Genomic DNA, 23,710 nt, shown 5'->3' with positions numbered 1-23,710 from the left:
TAAGGGTCATTTCACACTTGCCTGCCATGGTATAAAATCTGTTATGTTCTGTGCCAACATGTGTTGCTTTAAAATAGCTCAGTTATTTAAACAGTCTGCCAGCACACCAGAGAAGACATTATAAAAGAAAAAAGTAAGCAATAAAATAAAAGTTCATACACCTTTTATTCCAATTAAATGTACCACAAGGCATAGTAGTGCATTAGCAAGCATTGCAGTGTGGTACTATTAAAAATTTGCTCGTGATTGGAGAAATAAAGGAGTGGCAGCAGGCAGAGGAGTCTCTGCTTTGATCTCCTCTGTCAGCACTTTTCTAGTAATGATGTGTGTGTGTGTGTATATATATATATATAACACATGTTCAGATTTAGGATTACCAGCCTAGACTGATATAAAACTAAATAAATAAAAATACAGAAAGAATACTATTATCTTTCTGATAGTGGCAGAGGCTTGCTGAATGATGAACAGATGTTGCTGCCCTTGACATATACATACATAAAAAGAAAGGCAATCACTACCATCCTTCCTATACTGGAGTATCTTTTATGGGCCGACTGGTCTTTGAAGCTGAATATCAGAAACACCACACTCTCACTCTGGTTTACTACAATCAAAATTAAACAGTTTATAAAAGAATTATATATTACATTATACACATTTGGTCAAATATTTTGTTTTAAAAGTGTACATATATTTACACAGGAAGCCATGACCTAATTTAAGTCACTCGTCAAACTGCTACTAGAATTTATAAAACTGAATGAATACAGTGATTTAGAGGTAATGCAAAGGGTAACATCATTGTAACCAACTGTAGCGTGCAGTTCATTAAAGTGTGACATGTCTGAACAACAAAATTCCAACAGACGCATCTATTCTTGTGTACTAGGTCATAAATTAGTGTTTTCCACTGAACATGCAGAAACACAGTAGGGGGATTAATACAAAGGCACGTGGAGAGGTACAGAGGAATAGATCGGATATCCAAGAGGTGGGTCTGCTGCTTGCACTGTTAAGTTCCGTAGTAGTACTGGATGAGCCTGTATGCTATATCGCTCTTCGTCATCGTTCGTGGCGTAAAGGAGTTCCCAGGAAAGGTTCGCCCACTGACCTCGAACAGCTTCTGCATTAAGTTTCCCGATTTGAACCAGCTGCTCTTGAAGAGTGAGTACTCTGCCAGTGTACACGCCCTGGATTTAAAGAGATTAGTTAATAAACCTGCTATTAGTATTATTCTTTATTTTTAAGGAACCAACATATAATGCAGAACAGTGCAATACATAATAAACAGTGCAAGGGCTGCAGATGATAAACTTATATACAGTAACATAGGAGGAGAAAAGGACCCTGACCAATTAGGCTTATAATCTGCTACCCACCGCAATAACACATAACAGAACCAAAGCAAAAAAAATCCTTTAGAAATGCAGCAAGCTACTATTGCACTGGCTAAATGCTGCTACTAGTAGAATATGCCAACTGCTAGAATTCATTAGGATCACAATTAGAAAGAAGTTGGACCCGGGGCAAACAGCTCTATACACAAATGAAATACATGTGTGTTGTCATTTATACATAGGTGTTTGCATTGCTGTACATCCCAGTCCTGGTATTTATAACTACCCACCAGAGAGTCTGGTTACCTGGCTTACATCCTTTCCCTGCCTCCAGTAAAAGAGCAGAATTAGACTGATGAGATATCTATCTGCTCTCTTCTCCACTCAAAATGTTCCTTTAAATTCAGTACAACAGATTAGACTCCAATAATGTCCCTCCCTTCAAATCAGTTCAAGTCATAGCAGACTGCTTTTTATGAATATGTAAAATGTGTTAGTCATACCTTACTACCTAACTCCATTCATTTGTGTGTATGCTTTACCCAGAGCTGGAAATTTGAACAGAATATGCATTCCATATTGACGCAATGAGGGACCATCTGTCACTGTAACTGTAGTTCAAGAAGTATACGGCTTCCTCCCACTTAAAAGGCCTTAAAGCAGGCATAAACCTCTATTGACCTACCATACCTATTGTTTATGTTAAGCAGGTTTTCTCTCTAAAGGTCAGTATGGCAACCTTTATCCTCTTTCCATACTTCTACTCACAGCAACGATATCAAAAATACTGAACATGCATGGAGAAATAGAGCCAAACCATGCAAGCTTAGATTTATGGCAGCTTTCCCCATTTTGTTCCAGTGTTACAGAAAACTCCACTTGTTGGGCCTTAGTGCTTCCAGACTTTAAAGTGAAGTTAAACTGCTCTTCTTTAAATCTAGGTGGTAGCCTATATTTGCAAAAAGAAGAGTTGAAGCAACTCTCAAATCCTTATTTGCTAATGGCAGGTTCCTGTAATGAAGGACATATGAAGCTCACCTTTCCATTGGCTTGTCCCCCCCACTTACCTTCCAGTGGGTAAAACATTGCCATTTTTTTTTTTTTTTTTTTAAGAACCGATGGAGTTGTTTTCATTTTGTGTAAGAAACATCTGCATATTAACTGAGAAAAACTAAATAAACTTTAGACTGCTGGTTGTCCTTAAGTTCTTGGCCTTTCACCCATATTGCACAACAGAGTTTTCAACCCTTTACTACATTTAGATTTTTACAAGACTTTACTTGTTATGGTTATTACACTAGATAAGCCTTTGAGATGTCACACTGTCGGAACAGCTGCTTCTGATCCCTCGTAATCACAAGCAGCTGACACATTCAGAAAATAAGTAACTAAACCATAAAGCAAAATGTATTACAGGTCTCTTGGGCTATAGACATTACACCTGTAGATTATTAGTACATGGTTTAGAATATAAGGTGTTTAACCTGCCACAATGCTAATTTGGAGTAAATAATTGCAAAAACTAAATAAAACAAAAGTCTAAAACAATGAAATTATTTTATTTAATTCTGGTCTGTTTAATGTAGAGTCGAAGGTGCTTTGGTAAAACTGTCCTATTAATGCAGAAAGATACCTGTTGATCTCAGAATAAAAATGCAGTGAGCTAGTCATTTCTTATGGACTCTGCCTGTCCTGTGTGGAAATATCAAGCACTTTGATCAGCTCTGCTCACTTCACCTCAATACATTGCAGAACAACCTCTTCATATTATGTGAGCATTACCACTCTAGGGTAGAAAGTGTGTTCCTGGTGGGATCACCAGTGAAATAACAAAAAAATACAAAAGGCTAAAAAAATGAAAGAAAAGCATTGACCATATTTTGAAATCAATGTCTTTTAAGCTGTATTACATTACATTTAATATAAAGCTTTATATACACTTGTTCAAGTACCTATGTTAAGCTATACAAAGGGAAATTCCTTGGGTCAAGGTCAGATATTTTTCCCAAAGGTGTATATATATTTAGTTCACCGTAGGTAGGGGAGTTAGGGTGTATGGTGGAATTGAGCTTACCATGTTTGGGTCATGACCCAAGGAGAAAAGGTATGGTTTCTCTTGTAAAACAGCCTGCTGCCACTCAGAATCTGACACCAAACCAATGTACCAATCATTGTCGTACTCTTCAAGGTAATTAAGAAGCTCCTTGAAATCTTCCACTGGCCCCAAACTTGCCTTATCAACCATGAGCTTAAAGGTATACCTGCAAGACAAGTTCACAAATGTATAAATTATGTAAAAGTTTAAAATCATGGATAAAATTAGAATTGTAACATAACCAGGAACTCTTTCATAATTGTTATCATTGGTGCTTTACATGCTTCAAAACCTTAATGCAAGCAAATGCAACTGTAAAGAACAATGTTGGGTGTTTTTTTTTTAAAGCATTTCTAAATTCAGCCTATTGTGTTTAGCTGTTTTTTGGGTACCCATGGATGTCCCATTTTGTTCCTTGTTTCCAATAAACAGTTTATGATAGGTGTACATAGTGGTCCCCCAAACTCGACATGAAATTATCACGTTAAAGTGAACCTAAACCAAAAAAACACCAGGATGTGGTAATATTTGACAAAGAGACATTGTATGTCTCATTGTAAGAGACATTGACAGAGACTCTTGGATGTCTCTTTGCCAAAAAAAAAAAAACTCCCTGGCTCCTGGTGTTTTTTTTTTAGCTCTAAACTACACAGAGCTCAGCTCTGTGTGCGGCGTTGCCACACACAAAGCTAATGACACATGCAGGGGTTCAATCATCCAATGAGTGAGAAGGATCGCCGTCTCCATGGAGCAAGATGGCGGCTCTCCCATCCCTGCAGCAATAACAAGTCCTGAACTTGTTATTGTAGCAGGGCAACAGCACACGGTATGTATTTGCCACAATTGGCAAGTATGCTGTGAATACTTGCCAATTATGGCAGAAGCTCACCACCCACCAACGAGTTTAGTTCAGCTTTAATCTGAAACAGAGTAATTTTTCTCCCAACTAATTTTTTTAAATCAACTCTACGACTTTAAAAAAAAGTCAGAACTTTACCTGAACGCTTTGAGTGCAAGTTGAAATAGTTCTGGGTTTCCAGTTAACCAATCCAAAGAAATGGACCATGGGATTCCACCCAAGTATGCTCGAAACAACCAGGCGGAACTAGGAGATGAGTTTTCCATGCCAAAAAAAGCATAATAAATAGATGTTAACCCTTGAACATACAAATCTCTTAACGCCCTGTCTCTGATACCCTCCTCCAGTAGAGCAGAGGGCTTCTCACTTAAATGATGGAAGTCCAACTGGGTCAAGACAAACTCATACCAGTCTGTTGGAAACATTTGTTTCATCTCTCTCATTTTCAGATTTACCAAGGACACAAATATCCAGTCTTGAGGTATACTTAGAAACTTTGAGTAGGAGGAATTAAATTCCACCATTTTAAAATGTTCAACGTGAGTTGGGTTTCCTCGGTCAGTTGCTGGAAGACCAAAACCTACTACGGAGTACAGCTTATCTACTGCTACATCTTGCTCTACATGAGCATCGATATGTGTTTGGACACTGCCGGGGATAGAAAACCCACCAGTGGCTGCAGTTATGACTGGTTTGATTCCAGAAGTCTTTGGATGTGGAAGAATTTCAAAGATGTCATCATCAGACCACTCATCACCAATGTCCTCATGAAAACTTTCTAGATCCTTAGATGATTCTTTGTGTTCTATGTGGTGTTGCCCCACCAGTTCTTGCTGTTTCTGAGACAGGCTCAGCTCTTGCTCTTCCCATTGTTCTGGGTGTTTGTTTTCCTTGACTTTTGACTTTTTGTAGCAAGTCTGAATAAGCACCCACAAAAGCACTTTAATAAAATCATCCTTGAATTGTTTTAAGTTCTCATGTGAATCGATTATGCCGGACAAGACATTCCGGGCATCGGAGTATACTCTGACTGGAACAACAGTGCACGGCGTTAAGATGTTCCCAAAATGGTTGTTAAAGGCGAACCGACTGGTATTTTCTGCCTGCTCAAAGGCCATTTCAAAAACTTCATCCACTCTCCGAGCTTCTGCTGTATGACAAGAGGTCTCCTGCAACTCTAATCCCTGAGGTAGATAAAGAATATGAATTATATCCACAAGGTAAACACCAGTCAAATATGAAAATGTTGCAAAAGTTTTCAAGGTTCAGTACCAATGGGATGTGCGCTTGTAAATCCATCTTGACATTTATTATGTCACTGGCTTTCATACACACTAACTTCATATGATTCACAATATCCAGTTGCTTTTATTATTTGTGCCTTACGACACATTCTGTACAGCCAAGAGAGGGATTTTGCCCTATGTAGGAGCTCCCTGAGGGCTACACAACACCGAAATCATATTGAAGCCATCATGATTAAAAACCCATTGTGTAGCTGTGCTTGTCTGTAGACGTGCAACTTCACACAACTGGGACTTCCCTAGCCTTTTGGTTTCCTATTAACAGACATCAGACAATTGCTCACCATCTACTTCCTGTGACTACATGTCCTCCCCTTGCTCATATAGACAAATAGCTTTGACTAAAGTGCAGGGATATTGAGAACTGTAGTTTGGCATCTTTTGTCCTTCCGACTTTAGGGGGCACACGGTCACATTTGATTGACCTAGCCAAAGGCCGAATTCAGAAATGGTGGTAATTGTTATGTACAATCACATTTCTGCCATAAAACAAATATTCTGTCTTCCTCTATGCTTTTGTTTATATTAACCTATCAACTTGACTGCTAATACAATTTACCTGATACAACTTTTTTGGCTGGGCTAGTTAGGGCACTACTGCCACTAGATATTTGGTAACTATTTACTTTTCAGACGTGGAGTTGTAACAACCTCAACTTATACATCAGATGCTAAATATACAGACCACAGTAAATTTTTTTTTTTACCTTTACATTAACACAACAGTAAGTATAGCCACTTTCAAGGATCAGCAGCCATATTAATCGATCTTGAAAACGACACAGGAAATGTAATCCTGGAGTAACCACACCTATAAAAAAAATATATATACGGTAAAATCAAACAGGCTCTATCATTTGCATAATACAAATCAATCTCAATTTTATAAACAGATCATTTCAAAGAATATTAGAAAACAGCAGTTTTAACATTAGTTAGAAACCCATTGTTATCTGTGTTCGCCCGCTGGGTTAATCACCCTATTATTTTGACAATCAGGGTAATGGGAAATCCAAAATGTTACAGTTCTTGGTGGAGCAGGAATAGGGGGAACAGGGGGTTATCATTTAAAACCTAACTCAAGTTAAAGCAAATCACAAAAACTACCATAGAAATAAGGTTACCTGCACACTGCAAAAATGATAATTTTTACATAGGGTTGCACTTTAACTTACCTTATCATTCTTTCCTGCAGGCTTCCTCCTACCATGAGACTGCCCCTCAATGAGCTTTGTCTGGGATCACAGGCTCGGACATCATCCCCTAAAATGCAGTCTTGCACTGTAAGACTCCTGCCCATAACCCAGAAAGTCACAGAGAAGACCCAAGTGCTGGTTGTAGGGGGAGAAAGGTATAGGATACACAAAAGAAAATAACTTTTTACTGGTAAATGAACCTTGCAGCATAAAGGAGCCCTAATGCAATGGTAGTTTTGTAATATGGCTAGAATTGGGCTTCAAGTGTCTTCCTATTATACAAAAAATAGTTTTATTCCTTTTTAATATATGGTGGGGAAGAAAGAAGAAATGTCAGTTATGTGACAGAAGTGCTGTGTGTAATAAAATCTCGGTGGCTGCTATTCCTAGCATTGAGAACATGTCTGGGAACACGAGAGTGCCACTTCCTGCCTGATTGCCATACTTTCTCCATGTGCTGTGGCAACACTCCATGGAAACGCAAGTAAACCACATGGAAAACAACATAATTATGAAAGTCAAACTCTTTCATCAAGCAACAGTGTGTCGGCGGGTCTAATTCTCGGATTTACTTGTATATTCCCTTATCTTCTGTAGACAGGTATGTTAAAGTACAATTTTCACGGTTAAGGGAAAGAACTGAAGCACATGCTGTACTTTGTAAAAGTATGAGCAATAGTTGATGTCAGAAACCCAGCAGTTGTTCAGCAATGTAAAAGATAATGCCATCACTAGTGGGATATTTTGATTGAACATGGCTGATGGAATCGCTTTAAAGGGACTTTGTCACATACAATACACAGAAACGAGAATTGTCGAGAAGTAGGCAATTTAGTGATGTATCCATTGAAAAACGACTGCTTTTATTTGATGTTTGTAATAAATGTTTTGCTTCCTTTTAAAGAGCATCTGGATGTTGCTTATGCACAGCTAAGAAGCATGTTCACCTAAATGATGGCATTCAGGTAGATATAAGACTCAAAATAATAAAATTATTCATTTATGAATAACATACTTTTAAATTTCCAATAACGCAAGGCTTAGTCTGGGAGCGAAAACAGAACAAGGAGCCAGTTAGTTATGCTGCAGTGTTAGCAAACTGCATACCAACAGAAGACCAATGACAAAAATCATCTCAGCAGACTGCAGCTCCTCCTTTCAATGTATAATCATATGGTGGGGAGGGGGAAGATCTATAGTGTCTCTTGCTCCACCAGGCTGTGCTATGTGCCAAAGTTGTGTATATCTCAGACTTGGATAGACAGAGAAACAAATCCTTTGGCAGAAAAGCCTCTCATATTAACCTCATCTAAGTCAATAGCTGTTTGCCTGAAGTTCAGCTTTATACCAGGCCATGCAGGGACTTACACTTGGCCAATTTTACTGCCCATTGCTGAGGGTGATGAGACAAAATATCCTGTTTTGATCCGGATAGCGCTCACACAAGGCTGGTGACTCCCCCCATCATATATGTAATGGCACTGTTACCAAGTGGCCAATCACCAGTGCTGTCACATATGTGGAAGGGAAATCCCACGCTTGTCATTACCCAGAAGTAACAAGTATTGTTTTCTTGTGGCTGCTAACACAGCAAATAAACACTGTACGCTTCTGCAGGGGGTGCCATTAGAAAGAACCTTTTGTTTTTCCCAGCAGTGGTCCGATTTCTCTATAGAACATCCAAATATAAAAGCCCTGACTCTCCTTTATAAGGCATCCCTTTAGAGCCCTCTTGTTATGCACCAGCCTCAAAGGCAATATATCCACCTCAACAGTGAACAAAGCTAAAGATACATCTAAACCCATGGTCTGCAAACTTACTGACTCTTCCTCTGCACAGTATTATTACACTTACCTAGACTTCCAGAAGCAAATGCAGACTGTAGAGCTGCAGCAAAGCCTGGGACCATTTGCTGGTAATAGACTGTATCAGAGCACACACAGGCTGCAGCACCTACAACACCAGGCCAACTGCGAATAGGTCGGGGAAATCCAACAAGGAACACAGGGAGAGTGAAAAGTGCCAGTAACGGAGAGGACAGCAGAGCTGACAGGATAATGAAGGTCAGCACCAATGGGAAGAAAATAATGTTTATTGTAATCAGGCTGCTTGTTGACTTCCTTCTCTGCTTCTTCTCAGTCCAGGATGTCAATAACACAGTTATAGCAAACTGTAATTTGGAGACTAGCTGATATAGACGGTCACGTATTACAGCAACCTGTGAAATATAACAAATTGTATTTTATTATAATTTTCATAAGTTATCTACCTAAGTGTCTTTTACTACATTTATCAGAATAAGTTATCTTTTGGATGTTGGCGAGTTGAAATAGTCCCAGACTTGTAAGAAAACACGATCACATGGGTCATTATTGCAAAATGGGGCCAGCGATGTCCCTTCTGCAATAATCACTCCTACCTGCTAGATTGCTTCAGGTTTCTGGCCAAAAAAGCTGAGCTGTGCATACACGGCAGCATACCTAGCAATCCTGGCTTCCTCTGTGTGTACCAGGAATGAATGAACTCCCGCTGCTCATGAGCAGAAGTTACATTTTCCTGGCCAGTCAAGATGGCTGAAGATCGCAAGGAGGAAGACTGAAGAGGATGGAGGCGGTCTGTTAGGAAAGTAGAGTTTACTGTCACAATGGTAAATGATGAGACAAAGGTGAAAGCTACCTAGTGAAGCTAATTTTTGTCTCTGTTCCTCTGTCAGTTGCAATAGTCACTTTGTGAACATTAAATGCCTCTGAAAACCTAGGTATTACCATATAAAAGAAACTATAATAAGCTATTAAGCTTTAAAGCAAAACGTAAGTATTTATGTCACCTAAATCTAAGCGCAAAATAATATACCCTATTTCACCTTACCAGTCCTTCCTTTTGTACTTCATTGATAACTGTTTTTTTTTCTCGATCAAGCTCAAATTTAAAACTAATTTTAAGTGGTCTCCCATTCGTTGTATAACCTTGATGTTGAGGGTCACTTGGAACCACCAAATGCTCTACCAGTTTTAAATGACTACTTTTTAACAAATAATCTTATTTTGTCAACTGGATTGTCGACAATATCTTGGCACTTCTGCAAACTATAGAGATGGAGGTTTTACCCACCACTTGCAAGAGCTACATGAAGCCAGATCAAGATTTAATTTTGAAGACCTGAGGAAGGGGGACCCTAGTCCCCTGAAACCTGTTGGCTATTTTCATAAAAGGTTTTAAAAGATACAAAAAAGCAGCCACCTTATCCAAGGACTAGTAAACTTCAATATATCACTTTTGTTTCAGGTCTAGATATGCTTTAAATTATATTCACACATTTTGATATACACAACACAAGCATGGTTAGTTGTCTACTGTTCCAATGCTTACCAAAAGAAGTCTGATGCCCGTGTCCAGATCAACATTCCACCAAACAGTTGTGTTAAAGACAAAGAGTTGGACAATTGACACTATGACCATCTCCAGCAAGGCATTTTCTGTGTTTTGCCATATCTAGAAAAAAAAAAAAAGAAAAGGACCCTGTGACTGCAAAAATATTCTACACATAACACGCCACAAACAATTGGACACAAATACATGGAGCAGCGTCAACATTTATGTTATTAGTTAAAGAAGAAGGATCACAAATGTCTCCAAAATTATCAGTGCAGGGAAACCGGTGCCAAACTTTGCATTTAAATCAAATACATTTTTCTGGGTGCTGGAAAGGAAAGGGTTGCAGAGTTTAATAGAGCTATATAATGATATTTGTGACTTTTAGATTCCCTATAGCTATTTACATGTTATTTAGGTAGGCTGGGTAGTACAAAATGACTGACCTGACCATTTAATTTTAAACCCAAAAAAGTGTTTTTACCCTTGTCTGCATTCCTGAAAACATTCTGAAATTACCAGGAAAAGAGGGAATATCTTTATATTAGAATTTACAGACAGCAATAGAATTTCTAACATCTAAATTTAATCCGAATTCTTGAATAACTAAAAATAGTTGTAGTCTGTTTACCAATATGTAAAAGTAACAGAACTAGTTGTCACTAATGCACTATAGACATTTTCCCCCTTATGGATTTTTTTTTGTTGTTTCTTTCAATATCTTGGAAGTTTTAAATGCTCTAGTTGTAAACTTCAGGATTTATTTATAAAGAAAATAAAACTGGTAAAAGCTGTAGATGATGGTCAAAAAATCTGATTAAAGGGCACACTTAAAAACCATGAGGGGTTGTCGTAGAGTTGACCCCTACAAGCACCACACAAGCAAAATAGTCCAAACTGCTTAAAATGGCAGCACATAAGTACACCGCAAAAATGCTCCTCATCAGTCCAATTGAACTCCAAATATAACTAATTCATGCCCAAAAACCTATGATTAAACTTTACATACATTTTGTAAGGTAACTGCAGAAGGAAAAACTACTTACCATTCTATAAGCCCTTGTGAGTCCAATGCAGGCTGATACCGAAGGCAGTGAATACAGTGAAGTATCCAGAGAGAGATATGCTGCCATCATTAAAGGAGACACTGAAAATAAACACACAGAAACAAGCGAAAAAGGTCAATTGGTTCAGAAATTACTATTTATTTAATTTTGGGCTAATACAACCTAAAAATCCAGTACAAGGCCAGAACTTTTTGATAGGGCAAGCGGCCAAGGTGCAGCTCTTAGTTCAGAGTTGACACAAGCTGCAAATGAGAGACCAGTTTTTGCAGTGAGGTTGGAACCTTGATTGAGGTGATGGGAAAATGGGAAAGTCTTGGAGACAGCAGAACTGCAGGAAAGACATCCATCCTACTAGGACACTAGCAAATGCTTGTAGTAGGATGGGTTATCTTACTCCTTGGTTATGAACCTTCCTAAGACCAATTCTCTTGTGGATGGCAATAAACCCAAAGGTGAAACGTTTCCGGTGCCCCTCAACGGACAAGAAAAAAAAAAAAACATTTTGGGAAAGCAAGGCAAGGTTAGAACTACTGACAATTTACCGAAAAAGCAGAGCATGTGTTTTTGGCAAAGAACCATAAATGATCATGGATGAACCAAGTCAGCAAAGTTCCACATCATAAAAAAAAGTAAAGGTTCCTTTATCTACAAGCCAACATACTTCAAGGAAATCATAAACTAAATTGTTTTTATAGCAGTGTGTTCGTCCTGTCCACAACTCCAACCCCCATCCCTTCCCGAATTCTCTACTGTGACAAGGATAGGAAATGGGAGAAAGATCTGCAATGTGGTCAGAGAGAGAAGAAGACATCTGATAGAACTTTTAATTCATCATTCTAAAAAGGTGCAGCACCTTCCCCTTTTGCAACAATCAAGACAGAATGGGAGAGCAGAGCCTTCTGTTCCTTCTGTGCATATGTGGAAGGGGCATTTTCTTCATTAAGGGGAAAGATATGTCAATTTTACGCATGCGCAGGTTGGCTCTCTTTACTACATTACCCAATCTCGCACCAGAGCAGTGTGAGATGGGGTGACATAGCAAGAAGAAGAAGACTTCCAGGACGGTGTGGGACTGGATCGAGGAAAGATCCAGCGCCATCAAGGGATCTGCAGGATTGAAGGTAAGTGTGATTTTTTTTTTTTTGCTTTAGTTCCAGCTTTAAGCTTTTTACAGCTTTACAGAATAGAGAACGTACCCAAAGTAAGCAAAATTCTCCTTACAAGAGCTGCTTTCTGCAATCGACTCTGTTTCTTCATGAAGACATTTAGCATCCGAATATCATTTTGGAAAAAGGGGTTCCTTATGATCCCTAGGACATAAGCACCTTGAATTTCTTTGAGAATCCACAAAAAGACTAAAAGTACGATGAGGCAGTAGCTCACAATGGCTTGTGGGCTGTGTAACGAAAATGCAGAGTAACAAAAGTGATGTAACAGACTGGACTCGAGCAGGACCAAGATCAGGATGACAAAGTAAACCAACAGCTCCTTCCAAGTCACCTTCCAGTGGAAGCTATCGCTAATTCTTGAACATTTGCCGCTTTTACGGAGGAGAACAATTCCCATCTCTGTTAAATTAAGACTGAGGAGGAAGCCAAATCCGCTTACAAACAAAACAAAACCGATTGAATCCGGAATGAAGTAGGCTGATATGGTTACTCCAGCTGATATGATAAATGTAATTACCAACCTGCCAAGAAAAAGAAAACAATGGATTAAAAAAGGTTAATTCAAACCTAAAGACACATTTAAAAATTTAAAATATGTTTTTTATATATATATATATATATATATATATATATAACTTTTATGAATGCATGTTATGTACAATTTTGTTTTCTTCTTTGTATTTTTTTACATTGTTTGTATTTGGTCATCCTATCAGTGGAGTTGCTTTGTGTCCTAAGGTGACAATGCTGCTTCTGTAGTGTCTGATTGCAGCAGTGTTGTCACCCTGTACTTCTAAGAGAAGCAGGTTTAGAGCAGACTAGCATGTTCAGTCTGCAATCTTTCAGCAATAGCAAGCCACTCATTCTGAAATGCTCCTGGCCCTGAGGTTGAAAATGGTTCTGAGTGCCATGCATCTGAGGCTATGGCTCCTGCTTTGAAAGCTGTGTGCAATAGCACAATCCTTTCAATGCCACAATGTTTAATTTGTTTCCGGACAGCTCCATGTCAGCATACAAATGGGTTAATCCCCCAACTCCTCCTACTCCCAGAAAAATAAAATAAAAGCAGTCCCTGTACCTGGTATTTGACAAATATCCATCCATGCTGACATGGAGCATTTCAGGAAAGGAAAATTATTGTGGGTAAGTATTTAATTTTATATTTTTCTGACAGCTCCATGTCAGCATACAAATGGAAATTACCTAACTTTAGACCTTTTATGCAATAATTGCAAAAGTTTTCGCAAATATTTAAGTAAAGAATAACCCACTAATGTGGTATTCTTTCCTTTCCATCATTGCTCTAAACCAGGCATGGGCAAACTACACATCCCGGGCCACATATACGGCCCGTTAGGCTTTTTTATCTGTCCCATTGAACTCTCTCTCTCTACTTCAGCAGCTCCGCTGAAGTAGAACTGTGGTCCGTGGCTCATGCCGGTGCCTCCCAGAGCGGGGTCAGGAGAAAGACCCTGCTGGGGGGGCCGCACGGGTCAGAGCCGAAGACCATGTTTCTTGTACAAATCCCGGGCTCGGGGAAATGGGTGGAACAACCCGCCCACTGTCCCCTCACAGGCTTAGATCTGCGATGGGAGAGTGGGCAGGGTTATGTCATTATGACGTCACGTTCAGTGACACCCGTCTCGGTGCTCCATCCATCTGATCCTGGCCCGGCCCCCCTGCTAAATTTTAGAACCCATTGTGGCCCCTGAGCCAAAAAGTTTGCCCACCCCTTACCCATAGGTCATCCTGGGATAAGGCCGAGGGATGGGGAAGCTGTGATTTTTTTTAATGTTAGGACTAAAAAAAAATGTTTAAAAATTAAATAATATTTATTATTATTATTATTATTATTATTATTATATAGTCATTTATCTGTGTCATTATTTTGGGCCCTAGTCTCCTTTACACATGTGTAGCATTGTACCCCTTTAAGAAAAACTAAAATAAGACTTTGTACATAACTCATCTGGTGTAAATATATATATCTAAGGGACATCAACTGATTTATTAAAGTTCTCAAAGACTAAAGAAAATAGACTATCATGGGTGAACCTGGGTAATCCAGCAAACCTGGAATGGATTTTCTCAAATATTTTTTTTATTATTTGGCTAATGATTTCAATCCTGAACTAAATCCATTCCAAGTTTGCTGGATCACCCATGTTCATCCATGATAGTCTATCCTCTCTAGTCTGGGAGAGGTTTAATAAACCAGGCATAGTCAGTGCAAAGGCATGTAACTAATCATGCATTAGAACATACAAATAGATTTTACTTTAAAAAAGGCATGCAGAGTTCAGGTACATGCTAAAATGGAATTGAAGTTTTCTACACCATATCAATCTGCCTTTCTAAACTGTAAACTCACTTTCTATGCAGAAGATGTACTTTATTCAGCATGCATAATAAAAAAAACATGAAGTAAAGTTACCGAAAGTTACTGGACATTGGAGATCCTCCCAAGACAAACTGCAATGTCTGTTCCATTCCCCAAAGGAGTAGTGCATCAAGGGGGGGTAGAATTCCCAAAGCCCAAAGAAATGGCAGAAACAGGAATATGACATGCAAGATTTTGTTGGCCCAAATTAAGGCTGGCACAGATACAACAAACCTAGAGAGGAAGAGTAGTTATTCATTTGTATACACAAGCAAAAGAGACAAGGTGAGTATAAAAAGGACAAGTTAAATCAATAATCATTACAAAGGATGAACAGTGTCATTTTATACGATTATTTTGCTTATTTTCTTCCCGATAATGAGTTTGGCCACACATGTAACAAATGTTGCATTTTAAATACGCTCCAAGACTTTTCTAGAGCTGCCCCGACTCTCTGGAATGATCTTCCTCATCCTATTCAACTTGCTTATACTTTCTGCTCATTTAAAATAGCACTCAAAACCCATTTTTTTCAAACTTGGCCACCCGTCTTCTTCTGTCTCCTAAAACACTCACTACTTCCCACCATTCCCTATCTCCCCCCCTATTGTGTGTTACTTCCCTTACCTCTTGGATTGTAAGCTCTTCTGGGCCGGGTCCTCCCCTCCTCCTGTGTCACTGTCTGTATCTGTCTGTCATTTGCAACCCCTATTTAATGTACAGCACTGTATATTATGTTGGCGCTATATAAATCCTGCTTAATAATAATAATAATAATAATAATAATAATAAATATATCAAGGCAGGACAGGTTAATAATCAAAGGCAAACCTAGGGCAACTCAGCATATGCTTAGGATGAAAAGATCAGATTTTTGACCCACCACTCAATCTCTTGATATGTCCTACTGATCCTATACTACAACAGGCACCCTCATTAGAATCGTTAGAAGCTGGATGAAGTGAGGCCACACCTGACTTTATACAGGTAAAGATTTGCATAACATTCCCTATGGTTATATTACTGCATCTGCATTTTTGGAATGTAATTTTTACCATATGTGCAATTGCAGTTGCCCTGTTAGTGGCAGGTATACTTTAAGTTACTTGACTGGAAGTGTAAGGCAGAAAGTATTAATACCATACAAAACTCTGCATTTGTGAGAAATCTATGCCACATATCTTACTATTTTATCCTCTACATGGGCCATAAGAAGATCGAGACAGTCTCACTGAATTTCCACATGTATTTATTTTACAATAGGAAAAAACAACCAAGGGGCAGCCTTACCCAACCTCAAACTGACAATGTCTATAAGGGTAAAGACAGTGTTCTCCCCGGCCCCTTTTAGCCGGGCGCACCACCCGGCACTTTCCAGTAACCACCCGGTTTTTGGGTGGTTATTGAAGAGTTTAGTCACAATACAGGGGCTGCCACCTGCAAATAATTTCTTACCACCTGGCTTAAAAGAGATGGCCACTTAATCCGTCATCATCATCCAACACTAATAAAAATGTCAGTCCACCCATTTGCAGCTTTAGACATAGATCCCCATATATCTTTCTCAATCTCACCCTTATATCTTTCTAATATCTCACCCAGGTCACCAATATCTCACCAAAGAACAGTGTCAGCTCCAACTGTTTGAAATCACACTTTGTAGGGGGAACTAAGAATCCAGGAGAAAGATTTTGCCACTGTGGGTCACCAAATATATAAGACATCATTGCAAAATAGAACATTTATCCAAAGAAAATATAACAAAAAATCCAAAAATATACATTTCAGCAGCAGTGCAACTCTTAGTAGTAGTTCAGGTTACCTGTATGCAATGTCTACAGCAATGAAAGCCAAAATATAGACAGGTCGCAGAAGAGGTGTAATTTCGTAGGTGTCTTGCGCATGAAAAGTTGCGGTCTCGGTGGCGGAATTCACAATTAGAGAATATTCACCTATACAAACGGTTATCCAACCAAACACAAAAATCATAACCGTCCCTCCTAAATTGCCATACAGCAAGTCTAATCTGTATGGTAACAAATACCATGTCCCCAATCCACATAGCACCCCGGCAAGAATGGAATGAAAAATTAAGTTCACTATGAACTTTTTGCCAGGGATAATAAACTTCACAGTTTCTGAGCCCAGGCAGCCGGAAAAGTCATAATCATCCTCATCGGTGAGGGTGTTTTGATTCTGTAGTCTTTCTACAGTAGAGGTCCTCCTCTGAGCGTATTGGTTTAAAAGTTGAATAATAAAAGAAGCAATAAGCATTAGTCCTCCAGAGAGTACCGCTGCGTAATAATCCGGTATGATTGTGACTTCGCACAACGCAGTGCCCACACCGCCTAAGACCCATGGTGTCAGAAAGAGGATGACCTGGTTGATATATATGTAAGGAGGGGCAGTGTATCCTAGTTTGAATCGAGGACCGCCCAGAACTGTTTGTGGAAAGCGCTTCCAGACGAATTCCTGCTTGTAGTCGTTAAGTAAAGGAACATCAGGACCCATTCTTTATAGTCACAAATCTGGATAAGGTTTCATCATTTGTGCTGCTAAACAACAATACCTACAAAAAAAGAAAAAATTACGAAAAGAAAATGAGAGGGAAAGAGAAAAAAATATTTGGCTTGACATATATTTTAACAAACATCTATTTACAAACAGTAAAATCACTTCATCACTGACTCCGCAGCTATAGACATTGAGGAGAAATTCATTTACAAAGTTCCCCAAGGAGTTCACTGCTCCTGTACTATTATTTTCAATGAAATAATGCTAGATGTGTAAGCAAACACCAGATGGAAGTTGTTAGAAACAAACTGAAAAAAATTTTAGATGAATTATTTCACAGTATATGCAGCTTGAGGGGTCAGTAGATACTTTCAATAAACCTTTTAAACACCTTGTTAAATGTGAAAACTTTATTATCCAGAGTCTGGTCACAGGTGCACTTTAAAGAACATATTCACTTTTACTGAAAATGCCAACCCAAGTCATATACTTAAATTGTTGTCTTTAGCTCTTCCCCTGAATTGTTCACTGTGCTGCTCTGTTCACCTGAAGCGACAAAGTTTCTCACTAAAGAGCTCTAGGTTGGGTCCTATCCCTAAGATACATGCATGGCACATCCCTGTTTATTCTTATGGTAGGTCTGTGCTCATCGGGATGGCTGGGGGTCACTATGAAGACAGATCAGTCATAGGGATTAACTAGAAAAGCGCATGAGCACTCCACAATAAACCTCACTGGAATGTTTTCTTGTAATGTTGGGGCACATTGCAGTTGTTTCTAATACCCATTTGGGGGTGTACATCTACTTTACCCTCTGTTGTATAAAAAGAAATCAAGCAAATTAGCTCAAATAAGCAGTCAGCAAATCTGCAGGTAAATAAAAGTAAGCTGCAGCATACAAGCACATTAGTGCCATTGCATTTGTTGATTCCAGTATCCATTTGTCCTATCGAAGTAATTTTTGTTTTCTTAAACAGAAATGGCACATTAGCAGATAATATTGTAGGCTACACAATAACTATTTTAAAATAATATCATCCAGACATATACTTTTATGTTGATATACAGTGTTCTCCCCAGCCCCTTTTGGGGGCACCATCAGGCTTAAAAAAAATTCTGCGTTGGGACACTGGGACACTGACTATTTATATATATATATATATATATTACTCTACAATGTTGTATAAGTATATATATATATATGTATGTATATGTACAAAAATACACACCAACACACGTACTTGCACAGCAATACAACACCACAAAAATAACCTGCAATATTTTCCTGGCACAGACGTCTAGAGAAGAACAAGGCACCAAAACAAGCCAATAATGACAGAGCAGTTTTAACAGGTAAGGAAATCCCTAGATGGGGAAATAATAGATCCATTGGGATTATACTAGATTTATAAACATAAAACTTGACTCAGTATTTACCTGCCAAACAATAGGAAATTCTCCTCTCAATTGCATCACAACCTTCAGATTTCCTATGAAACATAAAAATTTAAATCAGCAGCCATTTCTTTCCATAAAACACTTGATCACCTAGAGCATGACAAAAACAAACTGGCTCCAACACAATTTAGTTTTTGTACAAAAAAAAAAAAAAAAAAAAGGTTTTAAAAGTCGTACCTGGTTGACATTTCTTTTCATGTACTACAACTATAAAGCTTTGAAATAAAACTTTCCCTCTTTTTTCTGCGCGGGCAACTTTGGGCATTGGGTGTCAAGAAAGTTTTGTGTGGAACTGTGTTCCCTTGGTAACTGTAAACTGAACGCCTAGCAACCTGTAACAGTGACACAGTACACCAGGTATTCAGGTGATTGGCCTGTGAGTCACAGCATACAAGTAAACTTAACACTAGAATGTACACAAGGTCTGTAAGGATAAAGGAAAGGGACCATTGCCGTCCTTCAAGTACAGGGCACATAGAGTCTGATTTATTAAAGCTTTTCAATGCTAGAGAGGACACATTTCATCAGTGAACCTGGGTGATCCTGCAAACCTGGAATGGATTTCTTAAAAGTAATTTGCTATTTGTTAGCAAATGTTTTGAATCCTGGACCAGATTCATTACTGGTTTGCTGGATCACCCAGGTTCACTGATGAAAGTATATCCTTTCCAGCCTTGAAAAATGTTCATAAATCAGTGCTTACCCTAAAGTAATAATTGATGCAACGATTACATTTTAGGTCTGCTTTTCAACTTTTTTTTTACAAATTAAAAATGTGGAGAGACAGTAAAAGACTGTCACTTCCAGTCACTAAGATGGTTTTGTAGTGTCAACCCTGTCGGTTGTATGTCATAGTATCTCTTCCATACTGTACCATAGAGTGAACAGCAGTTGTTCCTGATGGGTTGTTCATCACTGGTGGATTCTTTCCAGTTAAATATTAGATTGATCCATAAAAACTACAGTTAGGTCCATAAATATTTGGACAGAGACAACTTTTTTTCTAATTTTGGTTCTGTACCACAATTAATTTTAAATGAAACAACTCAGATACAGTTGATGTGCAGACTTTCAGCATTAATTCAGTGGGTTGAACAAAAAGATTGCATAAAAATGTGAAGAACTAAAGCCTTTTTTTACACAATCACTTCATTTCAGGGGCTCAAAAGTAATTAGACAATTGACTCAAAGGCTATTTCATGGGCTGGTGTGGGCAATTCCTTCGTTATATCACTATCAGTTAGGCAGATAAAAGGCCTAGAGTTGATTTGAGGGGGGGGTGCTTGTAAGTGGAAGATTTTGCTGTGAACCGACAACATGTGGTCAAAAGAGGTCTCCATGCAGGTAAAACAAGCCATCTTTATGCTGCAAAAAGAAAAAAAAATCCAAGAAATTGCTACAATATTAGGAGTGGCAAAATCTACAGTTTGGTACATCATGTGAAAGAAACAAAGCACTGCTGAACTCCACAATGCCAAAAGACCTGGACGTCCACGGAAGACAACAGTGGTAGATGATCACAGAATCATTTCCATGGTGAAGAGAAACCCCTTCACAACAGCCAACCAAGTGAACAACACTCTCCAGGAAGTAGGCGTATCGATATCCAAGTCTACCATAAAGAGAAGACTGCATAAAAGTAAATACAGAGGGTGCACTGCAAGGTGTAAGCCACTCATAAGCCTCAAGAATAGAAAGGCTAGATTGGACTTTGCTCAAAAACATCTAAAAAAGCCAGTACAGTTCTGGAAAATCATTCTTTGAACGGATGAAACCAAGATCAACCTTTACCAGAATGATGGCAAGAAAAAAGTATGGACGAAGGCTTGGAACAGCTCATGATCCAAAGCATAGCACATCATCTGTAAAACATGGTGGAGGCAGTGTGATGGCTTGGGCGTGCATGGCTGCCATGGCACTTTGACACTAGTGTTTATCCATGATGTGACACAGGACAGAAGCAGCCGAATGAATTCTGAGGTGTTCAGAAACATACTGTCTGCTCAAATCCAGCTAAATGCAGTCACATTGATTGGGAGGCATTTCATAACACAGATGGTCAATGACCCAAAACACGCAGCCAAAGCAACCCAGGAGTTTATTAAAGCAAAGAAGTGCAATATTCTTAAATGGCCAAGTCAGTCACCTGATCTGAACCCAATTGAGCATGCATTTCACTTGTTGAAGACTAAGCTTCGGACATAAAGGCCCACAAACAAACAGCAACTGCAGTAAAGGCCTGCCAGAGCATGAAAAAGGAGGAAACCCACTTTTCATTCTTTTGGAGGAGAGCCTAGCAGGGTGGTAGCTCAACTTCCCCCCCTCATTTATTGAACAGAACAACACCATGTGTACAATGCTCATTCATTTTTCTGACCACAAAAGATTCAAGTGACAATCCTTTGACATTCATTGGATGTCTGTACAATGCTTAAAACCGGTTTATGGTATTGTTTTTTTTTTTTTTAAGTGCAACACTGCTCGTTTTAGTCTTGATTGCCACAGAGCGGGACCGGATCAAAGGAAGGTCCAGAGCCATCGAGGGTTCTGCAGGATTGAAGGTAAGTGTAATTTTTTTATTTCATTAAAGTTGACCTAAACAAGCATGCAGATAGCTGTGTGACAAATTGTGCCACAATATTCTGTACACCTGAACTGCAAACCTATTACCCTTCTGGTAATAAAATGATGATGATCAGTGAAAGGTCCTCTTTAAGTAACCATTAACGTTCCTAAGGTGCTATACAATGCATTGCTACTCAATGTGGCTGAAATACAATAGGGAGTACAAAGTAAATGTGATGCCTATAGCAGTGGTCACCAACCTTTTGGAGCTCACCTTTTCGACCACTAAATTTACAGACACCAGACTCCGCATGCTGTGTGTCATCAAAGGGGAAGAAACTTCCCCCAGAGTGATGTCAATATGCCAGAACCTGCCTACAGGCTCAGACTTGCGATGGGAGAGTGGGCGACAGAGACACAACCCGCCAACCATGCTGAGCCTGCAAACCATAAGGGAAACATGGTCCATGGCTCTGGTTGGTGCGCCTCCCCAGCAGATCCCTTTCCTGACCCCATTTGTGAGCACACTGGCCAGAGATGCGCACCACCAAAAGTTTCTGCACTGGCCTAGAGCAACTAGATTCTAGGACAATATTTTCTCCTGCTAAAAGATTACAGCTAAGAATTGCTGGTTGATAGGAGTGACCTATAATAATTTGTTTTCCCATTTGATTTTGCAATTCAATTCTTTTATTATTGCATCATCCAAAACTTGGCTCAGCACCTTGCAGGATTTCACAGTTGTTTTAGAATAAGAATATTTCTTACTGCAATTGAAATAGCAACACAAATTAACACTATACAACATAACCAAAGTTTCTTAACCCTTTTTAACACGGGCGAAGCTTTTAAATAGTTTTCGGGTCTTCAGGGTACCCGATATAATGATTATATCCACAGCTCATAGTACATTAGTGTGGTGATCAGTGGGAAGAATACCTTTCATTGGGGTCTATAAAACTGACTGGAGATGCACAAACTGCATATTGCTCAAGGAACCCATAGTTTCCTCCAGAGGAACCCTGGCTGAGAAACACCGCAAAAAACAATTACACTTTCATGTGAGAACAATGACATTTGTAACGAATGGTCATTATGGGAAAACACTATACACAACAGATCAACATGTTTTTACAACTGACAAAACATCCAATTTTTTCTATCAAAACTAAAAAAAAAATTATATTGGGTATCAAATGCATGGGCAAATAGCATTCAGCTAAGAGGTGGACTGTTGGCATCACAAGGTGCCAATCATACCCTACTTGTCAAGTATAGCTAGAGGACAGGTATAGGTAGAAAAACACAACCCATTCTCCATCATGAAATGCCTGAGAATTGCAGAACGACAGAATCAGTAAAAAACTTTCAGTCTTTAAAAGAATGTTATGAGACTAATTGAAACCATCAAACCAATTTCAGGACCATGGGGAATTATTTGGAGTCCTTCCCACCCATTCTGGGAAAGCTTCTTTGACGTTGAAGTCAGAATCTGGGTTGCAATCAGCATTTCAGTTCATCCCGGAGAAGTTTAAAAAAGTTGAAGTTAGAGCACTGCAAAAACCATGCCACCATTCCTATATGGATCAGTGTTCTTTGCATACACAGTCATGCTGAAACAGAATAAGGCTTCTCCAACCTGTTGTCACAAGCTTGGAGTTGCATATTTATCTAAAAATGTATTTTTCTGTGCTGTACAATACCAGAACTTCTATATGGAAACACCTGAACTCAATATTTTGGAGGGATGTCCACATACATTTGAGCATAGTACTTGTATAGTCAAGTGTCCACAAATGAAGGAATTATATGTTATCAATGCTTTCTAGCTTTTAGATTACTTATAATAGAAACAGAGAATGTACAATAAGTAGTGTATCCACATGCAAATTGTATAAACCTTTGACTTGCCTTCCTGTATTTGGAGAACTTAGGAAAACCTTAGATTATTACATGGTCCCCCAACAACAAAGGGTGGTATGATGTAATTGAGCTGATTTATTAAAGCTCTCAAAGCCTAGAGAAAATAGATTATCATGGGAGAACCTGTGTGATCAAGCAAACCTGGAATGGATTACTGAAAGTCATTTGTAATTATTTTGGTAAATGTTTTCAATCATGGACTAGATCCAATCCAGGTTTGCTGTATCATGCAGGTTCTCCCATGATAGTCTCTGTGTTTCTCAACTATGGTTCCTCCGGTTGCTAAGGGTTCCTTGAGAATTTTTGCCTCTCGGTTAAGGTTACACCAATGATCATTTTGGATAACATTTTTCCCAAAAGCCAGTAATGTAAGAGGCATTCTTCCCACTGACCACCATGCATGTACTGTGATCTGTGGATATAGTACCGTGTTTCCCCGATTTTAGGACATCCCCATTAAGTAAGCC

The 23,710-nt window shown here is 38.9% G+C and overlaps 1 protein-coding gene across 3 annotated transcripts in view; it reads right to left on the bottom strand.

The window, feature by feature from the left end:
* Positions 1 to 365: 365 nt before the first annotated feature.
* The window catches only part of PCNX4 (pecanex 4), a 26,551-nt gene continuing 3,206 nt past the window's right edge, over positions 366 to 23,710 (bottom strand). Inside the window, exons 1-12 of one of the 3 annotated variants that reach the window (XM_072428855.1) lie at positions 18,933 to 18,951; positions 18,735 to 18,787; positions 16,606 to 17,352; positions 14,838 to 15,017; positions 12,431 to 12,924; positions 11,214 to 11,314; positions 10,165 to 10,287; positions 8,650 to 9,013; positions 6,306 to 6,409; positions 4,433 to 5,478; positions 3,415 to 3,601; positions 366 to 1,193 (exon numbers count right to left, since the gene is read on the bottom strand). In XM_072428855.1, coding sequence (XP_072284956.1) covers positions 942 to 1,193; positions 3,415 to 3,601; positions 4,433 to 5,478; positions 6,306 to 6,409; positions 8,650 to 9,013; positions 10,165 to 10,287; positions 11,214 to 11,314; positions 12,431 to 12,924; positions 14,838 to 15,017; positions 16,606 to 17,294 — 3,540 coding nt within the window. In that variant the 5' untranslated portion in view covers positions 17,295 to 17,352; positions 18,735 to 18,787; positions 18,933 to 18,951 and the 3' untranslated portion in view covers positions 366 to 941. Of the gene's footprint in view, positions 1,194 to 3,414; positions 3,602 to 4,432; positions 5,479 to 6,305; positions 6,410 to 8,649; positions 9,014 to 10,164; positions 10,288 to 11,213; positions 11,315 to 12,430; positions 12,925 to 14,837; positions 15,018 to 16,605; positions 17,353 to 18,734; positions 18,788 to 18,932; positions 18,952 to 23,710 lie in introns of those variants that run through there. The other 2 variants (XM_072428854.1, XM_072428856.1) reach the window with 2 other exon arrangements.

Source organism: Pyxicephalus adspersus, chromosome 12 (assembly GCF_032062135.1).
Source record: "Pyxicephalus adspersus chromosome 12, UCB_Pads_2.0, whole genome shotgun sequence".
NCBI classification, from domain to species: Eukaryota; Metazoa; Chordata; class Amphibia; order Anura; family Pyxicephalidae; genus Pyxicephalus; species Pyxicephalus adspersus.
The sequence above is the reverse complement of the archived record's forward strand: the minus strand, read 5'-3'. Positions and strand labels throughout refer to the sequence as shown.